This window comes from Pteropus medius, unplaced genomic scaffold (genome assembly GCF_902729225.1).
Source record: "Pteropus medius unplaced genomic scaffold, Ma_sr-lr_union100, whole genome shotgun sequence".
NCBI classification, from domain to species: domain Eukaryota; kingdom Metazoa; phylum Chordata; class Mammalia; order Chiroptera; family Pteropodidae; genus Pteropus; species Pteropus medius.
Window position 1 is genome coordinate 6829170 of NW_024351543.1, and position 15874 is coordinate 6845043.

Consider the following 15874-nt stretch of genomic DNA (forward strand, 5'->3'; position numbering starts at 1 on the left):
AGCTAGAGATTTGGTGAGGGTGTGGCGAATAGAAAGCTAATACTCCAGGAAAGAGAAAATTATGGACAGCTAAGAGTAGTGATTACTTTTTACATTTGAGTTCATTTACCAGTTAATGATATACATCACGTACCTTTCATGTGCCAGCCACTGTTCTAGGCACTGGGGATTTAGTGATTAAAAAAAAAAGAAGAAAAGAAAAGGCCCCTACCCTTTTATCATGTGTCTGTTTGGGAAGGTTTGTCTGATCTATAATATTGTTTCTATTCTTAGGTTTATTAACACTTTGCATAATGAGGTCAATGTCTCCCTGGGTACAGATATTTCCCTCAGTATTGGTGAAGACTATGGTGTGTCTGCTTACAGAACTGTGGAAAGAGGAGAGTAAGAGCATTACCTTTTGGACATTTTACTTTTAGCAATGATTGTTTTTTAAATGCTTTCTTTGCGTATAGGTAGGGGTATATCAAGATAGTAGGTAATTTTGCCTCCTTCCCTTAGTCTCACCTTTTCCTACATAGATATATTGAGATCATGACTGCTGCAAAGACCAAACTATGTAGATAACAAGGCCCATCTCTAGGAGATTTGCAAAGTTTATTATTGGCTCCCATTCTTACACTTTGGTATTTCCTATTGGCACATCACTACTTCAGGCTTATCCTTTTAGGTTCAGGTTATATGCTGTTTCACTAATTCATAAGACTTGGATGGGAAAAATTCATTAAAACTTAGATGAGAAGACTTAGGTCTCGAAGTCCTAAGATGATTTAGTTTTAAAGTTAAAAAAAAAAAACCCAACAGATCAGGGATGGAAAACCTGGCATGAAAATAATTCACTCCTAGAGACTCCTCTCTTCAAGAGAAATGGTGGTTTTGCTGCTTGACACACCATCAGTAGAGAGATAACTCTTTTCCCTGGTAATGAGATTACTTTTCTAAGCTGTGATGTTTATTCTAACCTAAATATCTCCTATTCCAGATACACTGTGGTACATTGTAAAACAGAAGATGATAACTTTTCTCTGAATTTGGGTCTACTAGACTTTGGTGCATCTTATCTGTTTGTTATTACTAATGTAAGTAGTTCATGGTTGTCCCTACTCTCTCCTTCCATATATCTGTATCTGTAACTGTATCTATCCTGAAATCCATTAAAGACTTTATGGCAAGACAGGATCACATATTTATTTGTAGGGTAAGATGATAGAGTCTATAATGACTTTAGAAAGCCTACTGTGGTTTTCATAGGGGACATTAAAAGAGAAAACATTGGCAGCAGGCACAGGGCCTGGGGGACTGGGAGATATACTTTATCTTGAATCATTACTATGAGGTGACATAGTCTGCTTCAGTCTCATTATGGCTCTAAGAAAACAAAGAGTATGTCTTTCCGACTGGCTCCACAGGCAAGTTACCTAGCTCCCTAAAAATTTACCTGCTAGCATATCACAGTCTGAAATACCAATACTGATAGCAAATGTCAATCTCTACATAAAGTTTAGGTGATCAGTTAACTGTGATCCATCAAAAGCAATTGTCTCAGCAATTATGGCAAGGTAACTCTGAATTTTAATTTTGATGTCAGCATTTTTAAATTTAATTTAATTTTTTATTAAATTTATTGGGGTGACATTGTTTAATAAATAAATTGCTCAATAATACATCATCTGTATATTGCATTGAATATTTACTACCCAAAGTCAAATCTCCTTCTGTCACCATATATTTGACTCCCTTTACATTTATCTACCTCCCACCACCACCTTTCTCTCTGGTAACCACTAAACTATTGTCTGTGTCTATGAGTTTTTGTTTGTTTATCTTGGTCATTTGTTGCTATCAGTTTTATATCTCACATATTAATGAAATCATATGGTTCTCAACTTTTTGTCTGACTTATTTTTCTTAGCATGATTATCTCAAAATCCATTCATGTTGTTGAAAATAGAGATATTTCGCCTTTTCTTATGACTGAGTAATATTCCATTGTATATGTGTACCACATCTTTTTTATCCAGTCATCCATCGAAGGACACTTCAATTGTTTCCATGTCCTGGCCACCATGCATAGTGCTGCTATGAACACTGGGGTACATATATCTTTACAGATAAATGTCTTCAAATATTTGGGGTAGATACCCAGAAGAAGAATCACTGGGTCACATGGTAATTCTATGTTTAATTTTTTGAGGAACCTCCATAATGTTTTCTGTAGAGGCTGTAACAATTACATTCCCATCAGCAGTATATAAGGGTTCCTTTTTTCCCACAACCTCTCCAACACTTATTATTACCTGTCTTGTTGATAATAGCCATTCTTAAAGGTATGAGGTGGTATCTCATTGTGGTTTTGATTTGCATTCCCCTAATAGCTAGGAAATTGAACATCTTTTCATGTTTATTGGCCATTTGTATGTCTTCTCGGGAGAAGTGTCTATTCAGGTCCTCTGCCTATTTTTTAATCAAATTGTTTGTTTTTTTTGTTGTTGTTGAGTTGTATGAGTTCTTTGTATATGTTAGATATTAGCCCCTTATGAGAGGCATTGTTTGCAAAAATCTTCTATTCAGTTGGTTGCCTCTTTGTTTTGTTGATGGTTTCTTTTGCTGTGCAGAAGCTTTTTAGTTTGATATAGTCCTATTCATTTATTTTTGCTTTTACTTCTTTTGCCTTTGAGGCCAAATTTATAAAATCCTCTCAAAAACCAAAGTCCATGAGTTTAGTATCTATGTTTTCTTCTATGCAATTTATTGTTTCAGGTCTTATATTTAGGTCTTTGATCCATTTCGAGTTAATTTTAATGTATGGTGACAGATAGCAGTCTAGTTTCATTCTTTTGCATGTGGCTTTCCAATTTTCCTAGCACTATTTATTGAAGAGGTTTTCTTTTCTCCATTGTCTATTTTTAGCTCCTCTGTCAAAAATTATTTGCCCATGTTTATGTGGGTTTATTTCTGGACTCTCAATTTTGTTCCATTGGTCTGTGTGTGTTTTCTGCCAATACCATGCAGTTTTGTAGTATAATTTGAGGTCAGGCAGTGTGATACCTCTAGCCTTGTTCTTTTTCTTTTTTCTAAGGATTGCTTAGGCTATTCAGGGTCTTTGATGATTCCATACAAATCTGATGATTTTTTTTTTTTGTTCTATTTCTTTAAAAAATTGCTATTGGGATTTTGAAGGGGATTACATTAAATCTATATATTGTTTTGGGTAATATGACCATTTGAATTATGTTGATTCTTCTAATCCATGAACACAAAATATCTTTTCATTTCTTTGTGTCTTCTTATTTTCTTTTAATAATGTTTGGTAGTTTTCAGTGCATATGTCCTCTACATCCTTTGTTAAGTTTATTCCTAGGTATTTTATTCTTTTTGTTGCAATTGCAAAATAAATTGTTTTTTTATTTCTTTTTCTGAAATTTCATTGTTAGTATATAGGAATACAATGGATTTTTGTATGTTGATTTTGTATCTTGCCGCTTTACTGTACTTGTTTATTGTTTAAAACAGTTTTTTGGTGGACTCTTTAGGGTTTCCTTTTTTTTTTAATCTTTATATTTTTATTTTTTTCAATTATAGTTGACATACAATATATTAGTTTCAGGTGTACAACAGTGATCAGACATTTATATAACTTATGAAGTGATCACCCCAATAAATCCAGCACTCATCTGACACCATATATAGTTATTACAGTACTAGTGACTATATTCCCTATGCTATATTCTACATCCCCATGACTATTTTGTAACAACCAATTTATACCTCTTAATCTCTTCCCTCTTTCACCTATTCCACCTCCTATTTAGGGTTTTCTATATAGAGAATCATGTCTTCTTCAAAAAGTGACAATTTGACTTCTTCATTCCCAGTTTGGATGCCTTTTATTTTTTTCTCTTGCCTGACCACTCTAGTTAGGACTTCCAATACTATATTGAAACAGAATGGCAAGAGTGGGCATTCTTGTCTTGTTCCTGATCTTAAAGGAAAGGTTTCAGTTTTTCACCATTAAGTATATTAGCTGAGGGTTTGTTGTATATTGCCTTTATTATGTTGAGGTATTTTCCTTTTATACCCATTTTAATAAGTGTTTTAATTATAAATGGATGCTGTATCTTGTCAAATGGAGTTTTTTTGGCATCTATTGATATGATTGTATGATTTTTTACTTTATTTTGTTTATATGGTGTATCATATTAATCAATTTGCATATGCTGAACTATATTTGCCCATGGAATGAACCCCACTTGATCACAATGTATAATCTTTTTAATGTATTGGATTCTATTTGCTAGAATTTTGTTTAGAATTTTAACATCTGTATTCATTAGAGATATTTGGTATGTATGTCCTTTTTTGTGTGTTAATCTTACCAAGAAGTATTGCCCTTCTTCAGTTTTTCAGAAGTATTTGAGAAGGACAGGTATTAAAACATCTTTTAATGTTTGGTAGAATTCATTAGTGAAGCCATCTGTTCCTGGACCTTTACTTTTGGGGAGGTTTTTGATGATTGTTTCAATTTCCTTACTGTTATAAGTCTATTTAGATTTTTCAGTACTTTGTGATTTAGTCTAGGAAGGTTGTATATTTCTAAGAACTTGTTCATTTCTTCTAAATTATTGAATTTGGTGGCATATAATCTTTCATAGTATTCTTGTATGATCCTTTGTATTTGTGTAGCATCTGTTAAAACTTTTCTTTCATTCCGATTTTATTTATTTGTGTCTTTTCTTTTTTTTTTTTTTTTTTAGTAGTCTGGCCAGGGGGTTGTCAATTTTATTGATTGTTTTAAAGAACCTGCTCTTTGTTGCATTAATTTTTCTATTGCCTTTTTGTTCTCAATTTCATTTAATTCTGCTCAAATTTTTATTATTTCTTTCCTTCTGCTGACTTTGGGCTTTATTTGTTATTCTATTTCTAGTTCTTTAAGATGTAGTGTTAGGTCATTTATTTGGGATTTTTCTTGTTTCCTGAGATAGGCTTGTAATGATATAAACTTTTATTACCACTTTTGCTGTATCCTAGAAGTTTCGATATGTTGTATTTTTGTTCTCATTTGTTTTTTTGGTATCTCTTGATTCCTCCTTTTATTTCTTTTTTGACCTATTCATTGTTTAATAGCATGTTGTTTAATCTCCACATATTTGTGGATTTTCCTACTCTTTTTGCAGTTGATCTCCAATTTCAAAGCATTGTGGTTGGAAAATATGCTTGACATGATGTCAATCTTTTTTAATTTGTTGAGGCTGGTTTTGTGTCCCATCATATGCTCTATACTTGAGAATGTTTTATGTGCACTAAAGAAGAATATATAATCTGGTGTTTTGGGATGAAAAGCTCTGTAAATGTTGATTATGTCCAATTGGTCTAATGTGGCATTTAAGGCTGATGTTTTCTTATTCTTTTTCTGTTTGGATAATCTATCTATAGCTGTCAAAGGAATATTTAGGTCCTCTACTCTAATCGTGTTTTTGTCAGTTTCTCTCTTTAGTTCTGTTAGTAGTTGCTTTATATATTTTGTCACTCCCTGATTAGGAGCATATATATTGATAAGTGTTATGTCTTCTGGCTGTATTGCCCCCTTTATTATTATAAAATGTCTATCCTTGTTTCTTGTTACCTTTTTTATCTCGAAGTCTATTTTGTAGGTATAAGTACAACTACACCCACTTTTCTCTGGATGCCATTTGCTTGGAGTATTGTTTTGTCACCCTTTCACTTTGAGTCTATATTTTCGCAGTTGAGATGTGTCTCTTGAAGGCAGCATATGGTTGGGTTTTGTTTTACAATCCAATATACTACTTTGTGACTTTTTTATTGATAAATTCAGTCCATTTACATTTTGGGTGATCATATATATGTTGTGTTTCTGTCTGTTATTTTAGTTTGGTGGTATTCTACATTTTCCTCTTCTGTTCTCTCTTTTTTTTTTATGTTATAAGGCTCAGTTCTAGATTTTTTTTTTCTGTGTAGTAACCATTAAGTTAATGTAAAAGAAAGTTTCATATATACAGTAGTCCTTTTTTTCTGGATGTGTTATCTCCATCTCCCTTTGCATGTTTTAACTCCACCCATTTTCTGTTTTTGTTGTCACAGATTGACCTTATTTAAGCTGTAAGTTCATTTCCAAGTTGCAGTAGCTTTCGTCTTCTTTTTCTTAAAATGTTTTTCTTTAACCATTATGTAATATTTAAGTGTGTAATACCCTATATTGAATAAGGGTTGCAATTTCCTGCTTCTGTCTATCTGCTAATCATTTTACTCATAGTTTTGTATCTTTTTATCTCTGTTTCAGGTAGAATAACCCCCTTTATTATTTCCTATAAAGCAGCCCTTGTGGTGGAAAATTTCCTCAGCTTCTGTATGTCTGGAAAGGTCTTTATTTCTCCTTCATATCTAAAGGATAACTTTGCTGGATATATTATTCTTGGCTGGTATTTTCTCTCTTTCAACAGAGAAATTTTTGAATATTTGATTCCACTCCCTCTTAGCTTGTAGAATTTCTGTTAAAAAATCGATCATAATCTAATGAGATTTCCTTTATAGATTACCATTTTCTTTACCCTGGGTGCCTTGAGAATTTTTTCTTTGTCATTAGTTTTTGACAATTTTAATAAACTATGCCTTGGAGAAGGCCTTTTTGGACAGAGATAATTAGCTGTTCTGTTTACTTCTTGGATTCAAAGACCCAGTTCTTTCCATAGTTTGGAGAAGTTCTCATTGACTATTTGTTTAAATAGGCTCTCTATTCCCTTTCCCCTGTTTTCTTCTTCTCGTATACTCATTATTCTTATGTTGCTCTTTCAGATGTAGTCAGATAGTTCTTGTAGAGATCTTTCATTTTTTTTCACTCTCAAGTCTCTCTCTTCTTCCATCTATGTCATTTCTAGATTTCTGTCTTTGATATCATTAATTCTTTCTTCCATCTGGTTTACTCTATTTCCTAAGTTCGGTATTTCAATCTTCATCTCTTTTATTGAGTCCTTCAGCCCCAGAATTTCTATTCGGTTCTTTTTAAAGTCTCAATCTCTTTGGTAAAGTATTCCTTTTGTTTGTTGATTTTGTTTCTAAGTTCATTAAACTGCCTATCTGAGTTTTCTTGCATCTCATCGAGTTTTTTCAGAACTGCAATCTTGAATTTTTTATCATTTAAATAATACATTTCCATGTCTTTAAGTTTATTTTCTGGAAATATTTTATTTTCTTTCTGAGTTGCCTTGTTACCTTGGTTATTCGTGATATTTGATAGATTACTTCTCCTCCTAGGCATTTATGGGAATGAATTCTGCTTTATTATTATTATTATTATTATTATTATTATTATTATTATTATAATTAAGTGTGATGCATCTTTAGCAGGTTGATAAGAAGACATTTTCCTTTTGTTTTCTAGTAGATGTTGCACAAGCTACTTGCACTATCCATGCCTCCCGGATCTCTGCTGGGCAAAAGTTTCCCTTTATTCCCTGGGGAGGTGGGTTTCTCCTCTGTGACCAGGTCACCTTGGTCTCAGGGCTCTACCTCCATGGGACAATGTGGTGGGCAATAGGGTTCTGAGTCCTTGTCCCAGCACTGCCCCAGCAGCCAGATGCAGTGTTGTGCTGCCTGCGGTGTCTCACGTGCCTATGCTGGAATCAGCCTCGATGGGTGGCTGCAGATGGGTTGGGAAGGCTTCTGGTATGTTTGCAGCATTGTTTTTCTCCTAGTAATGGCAACTGCCAGACCTCAGCTGCCTTGCCCCTGTATCTCCACAAATATCACTGGGATTAGGTGCAGTGTGCATCTGCCACTCAAAAACTATCTCTTTAGTTCTCTGGGTTGTAGTTCTCTGGGCATTGCAGTCCAACACTCGCCGATACAGTTTTTTTCCTGGGGCCCGCTGCTAGCTCTGGGAGGATGCAGCGAGGCAAGTTTGGGGAGAGTGAAGAGAGGTGGCCAGGTTTAGTGGCTTTGTTTTCTGCCTGGCAGTGATGGCTGCTAGAACAAAGCTGTCACACTTCTGTATTCTGGTCTGTGCCCCAATAGATCGATAGATCACTGGGTTCAGCTGTAGTGTATGCTGATCACTCAGGCAGGAATGTGTGGGGCATGCAGCAACCTGATTCTTCCCCTCTCCCCAAGTCTTACAGTGAGCTCCAGGCTGGGACTGCAGCACCTGTCCCTGTTCTTCTTCCTTCCCTTCCCTTCCCCTGTTTGCCTAGATTCTCCTGCCTTCAGCTGTTTCAAAGTGCAGACCTCTCAGACATGTTTGTTAGACTAGAAATCCTTTTTGGATTATAGCTGTTCGACGTGTTGTAATTTCAAGGGGAGAGATCAAAGGGACTCCTCACACCACTGTGCTTCCCACGTCACTGTCCCTTGATGTCAATCTCGATTCTAATTTTATTTAATTACTTTTGATATTGTATTAAATATAAAAAATAGTTGAATAATAAAAAGATGGAACATTTCTAAAGTGTGATTAGAATAATCTGTAGAGTTTTATTTATTTTAATTAATTGATTTGATAACCTAAATATTTGGTATGCTGTTTTTATTACAGCTTAATAGAGATATACCATACAATTCACCCATTTAAAATGTATAATGGTTTTAAAGATATTAACATATTCAATATATATAGATAGATCTATATTTACTATATAGAGAATATTTTTCAATAATATATATTCGATAGGTTTTAATATATTCACAGAATTGTGCAATTTGTTATTGTTCCAAAAAGAATCCCCAAACACATTAGCAATCACTCCCCATTTCTTCCTAAACCCTCTAGCCCTAGACAACTACTTTTCTACTTCCTGTCTCCATAAATTTGCCTATTCTGGACATTTCATGTATATGGAATGATACAATATGTATTTCATTTAGCATACTTTTCAAGGCTCATCCATGTTGTAGTACATAGCAATACTTAATTTCTTTTTATTGCCAAATAATATTCCATTGAATAAATATAACACATTTTGTTTATCTGTTTATCAGTTTGGATTGTTTCCATCTTTTGACTATTATAAACAATGTTGTTATGAACATTCATGTGCAAATTTTTGTTTAGATATATGTTTTCATTTGAGAGGCAATATACCCAGGAGTGGAACTATTTGTGGAGTCACATGGTAATTCTACGTTTAACCATTCGAGGAACTGCTAGTCTTTTCCAAAGCAAATATACCATTTTACATTCCCAGCAATGGTATATGAAAGGTTGCAATTTCTCCACATCCTCAGTAACACTTGTTTTTCTGTCTTTTTAACTATAGCCATCCTACAAGGTATGAAATGTTATCTGATTATGGTTTTAATTATTATTTTCCTGATGACTAATGATATTGAGCATCTTTTCATATACTTGTTAGCCATGTGTTTATATGCTTTGAAGAAATGTCTATTCAGATCCTTTCCCTAATTTCTAATTGGATTGTCTTTTTATTATTCAGTTTTAAGCATTCTTCATATATTTCAGATATGTTTGTTATCAGATATATATTTGCAAATATTTTCTTCCATTTGATAGTTTGTCTTTTTAACTTCCTTGGTCATGTCCAATGAAGCACAAACACTTGTAATTTTTCTAATGTTCAATTTGTCTATTTTTTTTCTTTCATTGCTTGTGATTTAGGCATCATATCCATTGCCCAATCCAAGGTCACGAGGATTTCTGCCTATGTTTTCTCCTAAGAATTTTATAGTTTTAGCTCTTATATTTTGGTCTTTAATCCATGTTGAGTTAATTTTGTATATGGTGTGAGGTAGGTAGTTAACTTCATTCTTTTGTAAGTAAATATCCAGTTGTTCCAGCGCAATTTGTTGAAAAGACTATTTTTTCCTTATTAAATGGTCTTGGCACTCTTTTCAAAAAACAATTGACCATAAGTGGGAAGGCTTGTTTCTGGGTTCTCAGTTCTATCCCATTGATCTATATGTCTATCCTTGTGCCAGTACCACACTGTCTTGACTACTGTTACTTTGTAATAAATTTTGAAATCCGGAAGTGTGAGTTCTTGTTCATTTTTAAGATTGATTTAGATATTCTGGGTTCCATGAATTTCCATACGAATTTTTTGATCAGCTTAGGAATGGAAGCCTAGTTAGGAATTTGATAAGGATTTCTTTAAATCTGTAGGTGATTTTGAGAAGTATTTCTACTCCTTAGGTCTTTAAGACCTACATATTTTTCAACAATGTTTTGTAGCTTTAAGAGTATAGATTTTACTTTAATTTTATTAAATTTATTCGTAAGTATTTTATTCTTTTATGATGCTGTTATTAATGGAATCTTTTTCCTAATTTCATTTGCAGATTCTTCATTGCAAGTGTGTAGAAATACAATTGATTTTATATATTGATCTTGTATCCTGCAACCTTACTCAACTCATTTATTAGTTCTAATAATTTCTTTTAGTGGATCCCTTAGGACTTTCTACCTACAAGATTGTGTCATCTGCAAAGAGATAGCTTTACTTCTTCCGTTTCAATATGGATGGCTTTTTCTTTCTTTTTTTATTAAAAAAATTTTTTTTGACTAATTGCCTTCAATACAATATTGAATAGAAGTAGTAAGAGCAGACATCCTCTTAGGGGGAAAACATTCAGTCTTTTATTATTAAGTATGTTAGCTGTGGGCTTTTCATAGGTGTGATTTATCAGGTTACGTTCCCATCTATTCCTAGTTTGTTGGGATTTTTAATTCTTTAATTTTTAATTTTTACCATGAAGGGGATTGTATTTCGTCAAATGTTTTTTCTGTGTCTATTGAGATAATTATGTGGTCTTGTCCTTTATTCCACTGATGTGGTATAAGTTGATTTTCAGATGTTAAACCAATTAGCTGTATTAGTTTTCTAGGGCTATTGTAACAAAGTGCCAGAAGCTGAGTGGCTTAAAGAAGAGAAATTTATTATCTTACAGTCATGAAGGCTAAAAGCCTAAGATCAAGGTGTTAGTAGAGTTGGTTTCTTATGAGGGCTGGGAGGAAGAATCTTCCATGACCTTCTTGTAGCTTCTGGTGGTTTTCTGGCAATATTTGGTGTTCCTAAGTGTTTAGAAGATCGCCCCAATCTCTGCCTTCATTTTCATATGGAGTTCTCCCTATATGCTTGACTATATGAGAAGATCTCCATGTGCATATTTGTCCTTTTTTATAAGAACACTAGTTGTATTGAATTAGGGTCCACCCTAATGACCTCATTTTAACTTGACTAATCATTCTGCAAAAACTCTATTTCCAAATAAGTTCACATTTTCAGTTACTGGGGGTTAGGATTCAACATACGAGCTTTAGAGGGTCAAAATTCAACCCATAACACTTGCATTTCTGGTGTTATTCCATTTATTGTTTGTTTTGTCTCTTACATGCTGCTTAAGATAGAGGCCATATATATTGTTTCTGAATGCTAGGGTCTAATACACATCTAGATGAGAGATCATAAATTGGAGACCTGGGACCCCAGTTCCTTCCATCGTTCTATTTTTCTTGGTCTGTACCATATTGTCAATAATAATAACAATTATTATTGACTGTTTAACATTTAAGAGATTTCACCTCAGAAGCTGAATACATAACATTTCTTAAAAACAGTATCAGAAGATTTGTATCAAGACATGTACCATGTCAGCTAACTGATGCTGTAATAGTTGTACCCTCTAGAAGGGGCCTGTGTGTCTAGTTCACCATAGCCTACTCATTTACATTCAGCCGACTTTATTTACTTAATTACCTGCCTATGGATATTTGAATATATGATCTTGATTTAGAAGCTCAAGTCATTTTTCTCAGGCTGAGAAAACCCAAATATATGTCCAGGTGTTTTTTACAATATCAACTAAAGCAAAATTTTACATTGTTATTGAAACCAGTGGCTCTTTGACTCAGAGAATCAACTGCATTTAAATATCAAGGACTTTTTATTTCAAAGACATTTGACCTTGATGTTTTAACTCTGCCATTTTTATCTCATGTATCCATATATTATACCTACTACATAAGAATGATTTTATTCCAAGAAATATATATAATTTTAAAATTTTTATTCCATTTAAAACAAATATTAATAGACACAATCTACATAAAACCAACCGTAGCTAAAAACCTACATATAGTAAAAGTAGTTTTAGACTAAAACAAGATTGTAGAATCATGTATATTTTGTAATATTAAAAAAATTGATCCTAAAATTTCCTTATGACCAAAATTTACAGAAAAATTACATCTTTTTAAAGTATTTGAGTATGTAAAATTTAAGCTAAAAAATAATGGCTAGTAAACAGAATTCAATATAGCAGATGGTATTTGATATAGATTTTTAAAAAATTATCAACAAAATTTTCAATGTAAGGGTTATCAAGAAAATAATTCATTCTGATAAAAGTAATTTTAGTAAAATAAAAATTTTAATGGACAATGTTAAAAACAATTTAATTATACTTACATAGAAAATTGGACAAGGAATTAGACTTTTCTCAAGAACATGTTTTCTAAAAATTCATTGTGTTTGTATAATTCAGATGCTGTGTTATATTTAAAATGTTGGTCAGGATACAAATATGCAATAGATCAGAATGGTAGGAATCCAAACTACAATATCAAACTATTCTGCCATTTAGGGACTTTGCCAATAATGGTGTTTGAAGCCAGGCAGGTAAGTACAGTGTTACCAAAAAGAACTTCAAAATATTGAAATTGTGTAGAAATTGTGCAATGTCTTGAAGGTAGCAAAAGGATGAAAATATAAAGAAGGGATGGATATAAGGCCATAGAACACTATAGGTTAAAAATATTTACTTCAGACTACTGATAAACTTATTTCTTCTTTCTGTCATTAAGAGCACTAGTCAGGGTCTTCAGGCTTGGAAGATGGAAAGCATCCTGACCAACAAAATATCCATTGTATGGCAGCTACCACAATATGCCCTGGTTACAGCTGGAGAGGTCATGTTCTCTGTTACAGGACTTGAGTTTTCTTATTCTCAGGTAGGATTTTGTAAATGGAAAGTGGAGGTGGAGGTACTGCTTAGAGGACGGTGAATTTTAATCCTGGCACTGCCTTAAATAGGCTTGTGACTCTGACCAAGACCTTCATATTTTTTGGCCTTAGATTCCTTACACATGACTCTGAATAGAGAGTCATCTTGATTCCCAGGATCATAACAGTGCAACATAGTAGCCTATGCTCTTTGAGATCTAGAAAAGGATACTTAAAAATTGAGAGTAAGGGCCCTGGAGTCAAACTGTCTATGTTCAAATTTTGGCTGCACAACCTATGGCGTAACCTTGAGCAAGTAAATTATCACTTCTCTAATGCTATTTTTCTTTATGTATAAAATAAGAATGCCAATAGAACTTATCAGAGTTGTAATGAAGATTATGTGATATAATGATTTAAAATGTTTGATTAAGAGCTCCATCCTATTATTGCTGTTAACATTATAACATCCTGAATCAATGTGATAGCTGAATTTAGGGAAGTTCGAATCTAGAAACTTTTGTGGAAGTTTACTGGGTAGATGCATGGGGCATGAGGGTGGTTTAGGGAGTTCGTTTACTCACAGATTTGTGTCTTCTCTAGGCTCCCTCTAGCATGAAGTCTGTACTCCAGGCAGCCTGGTTGTTGACAATTGGAGTTGGGAATTTCATCGTGTTTGCTGTGGCACAATTCAGTGGCCTGGTACAGGTATGCATCTGAGAGAAACAAGAGCTTGTGGCCATCCAAGGTTTCCCCTCCAAATTCCTCTTCTCCCTTTTCCTCCATACCTCAGCCTTCCACATTCTCCATGTGAGATGGGTTAGATACACACAGATTTTGCCAGGGAAATATGTAAATGTCAGCAATGACCACCATAGGGCCATGTGAAGAGAGGTCAGTGAATCCAGTCTTCTTTTAGCAAAGCTCTGCCTAAATGGTGACCCTGGGTCAACTGCTCCCTAGTACTCATCCTTTGAAGGGCTCTTTAATTACAGGTATGTCCATATTTTTTTCTTATATTTATTTCTTCCTGCAGTGGGCTGAATTCATTTTGTTTTCCTGCCTCCTACTGGTGGTCTGCTTGATCTTCTCCATCATGGGTTACTACTATGTTCCTATAAAGCCAGAAGATATTCAGGAGCCAGCAGATAAGCAAATTCTCCATATCCAAGAGAACATGATCAACTTGGAGACCAAGAACACAAAGTTCTAATGGCTCCTAGGACTCTGCCCAGACCCAAATTCCTGACTCTGTTCTTGGATTTTGTTCTTCTCATCTATCAGTGAACTCTGTAAACTTTATGTAGTCCACATGGCCATGAAAAACACAAATGTATAATTGAGATTAGTCTCTGTAGATATGCAAAGTTACGTGAGAATTACTTAAACTGCTATTTAGAACTGATAACCTCACCATCTAAGGTCCTGATTTAGGGGCAAACTTGCAAAATAACTGAGAAATGGTATTTCAAGTTTCTTCATAAGCGATATAATTGTATTAATCACAAGGACCTCAAGAATTGGTACATCTCGTGTGATCTGGTCCAGGGGCTGGCTTATCAGCTACCCAAGTTTATTTAGTAAATTTTTCAGTACAGATAGTAGGATACAGAATGCCATTTTATTAACACACAGGAGAAGCTATATCTTTTTGATAATTACAGTATTTTATCTACTAACCCAAACACCCCTTTCTCAGTACTGATAGATCATTGGAAATCAAATTAAAGATAATAAACATTGGTAAACATGGTTCTGGAAAACAGGAAAAGGTATAAATTTTAGAAATCTTGATGAACCATTTTTCTATAATGCACATTCTTCTTAGGGACTATAATATTTCAGCTCTGGCTTATGCCCTTCTATGGACAATTATAAAGACACTAATTATAATTTCGAAACCCTGTCTTTTCATTGTTGTTGAGACAGCCTTTTCTCATTATTATGTCATGTCTTGCTTATTACAACAAGTATTTAATAACAGCAAAATTTTTATGACTATTATTATTTCCTTCAGCCTCTAAGAAGTGGCTCCATTTTGATAATTTTTCTTGCTTTACTTTTCCACAATTTGAAATGCCATTTCTTCAATGAGGACTGGGAATTTCTTGTTTATTAAAAAAAAGTTATATTAATACTCTAGGTTTGAGCTTCTAAAATGGTGATGCTCAATGGAGGGGTATGGTTCCATGTAAAGATCCTATCAAAATCTGTGGAAGAAAAGAGGAGTGGGAGAATATGAGATTTATTGTTTATTTCTGCATTCATGAAAAAGATGAGAAACATCACCTTGCACACACAATAAATGAATCTGTGGACAGACATGGGAATGTCATTACTCTGGTGAGTTACTAAGGAAAAAAGTTCAGAACCACTATACTAGAAAGTCTCATTTTCATTGGATTTTCTCCATTACTTTCATTTAGAACAGTGTTGCATCTCACACTGTACACATAACAAGTAAGAGAACTTACTCCAGTTTCCCAAACATTATATGCTTTAGTTTTAGTGACCAAGGTTTCAGAGTACTGAAGTGACAGTAGCACTATCTAGTTTTCCCAGATATCTTGATGGAAACCTTACCCTACTCCTTCAGAAGATATTCTGTTCATTTTTTTGAGCAACATTAACTCAATCTGTTCTATGATATATTGTTTTAAGAGATATTAACAGTGCTCTATGAATAAAAGTTTCTATAGACAAATTTTGAGAACGAGGCATATTATATCTTCTTCTTAATACATGCATATAAAAGATTCTTAGAAATCCTGCAGTAAAGATATAAGACACTTTGTATAGCCTAACATGGTATAGTATTCTGCAGAACACTGGTTTGGTAAAAACTAGTAGGCAATTCTTACTTATGCTGAACTAAAACTTCTCTGAAACTTCCTACCATTGGTTCT

The 15874-nt window shown here is 33.8% G+C and overlaps 1 protein-coding gene across 2 annotated transcripts in view; it reads left to right on the forward strand.

Moving 5' to 3' along the window:
- Nucleotides 1-15673, forward strand: part of SLC15A2 (solute carrier family 15 member 2) — a 49685-nt gene extending 34012 nt beyond the window's left edge. For both annotated transcript variants that reach the window (XM_039843155.1, XM_039843156.1), the window contains 5 exons: nucleotides 274-384; nucleotides 983-1079; nucleotides 12830-12976; nucleotides 13572-13676; nucleotides 14005-15673. In XM_039843155.1, the coding sequence (XP_039699089.1) occupies nucleotides 274-384; nucleotides 983-1079; nucleotides 12830-12976; nucleotides 13572-13676; nucleotides 14005-14181 (637 nt within the window). In that variant the 3' untranslated portion in view covers nucleotides 14182-15673. The remainder of the gene's footprint in view (nucleotides 1-273; nucleotides 385-982; nucleotides 1080-12829; nucleotides 12977-13571; nucleotides 13677-14004) is intronic.
- The last annotated feature ends 201 nt before the right edge of the window (nucleotides 15674-15874 follow it).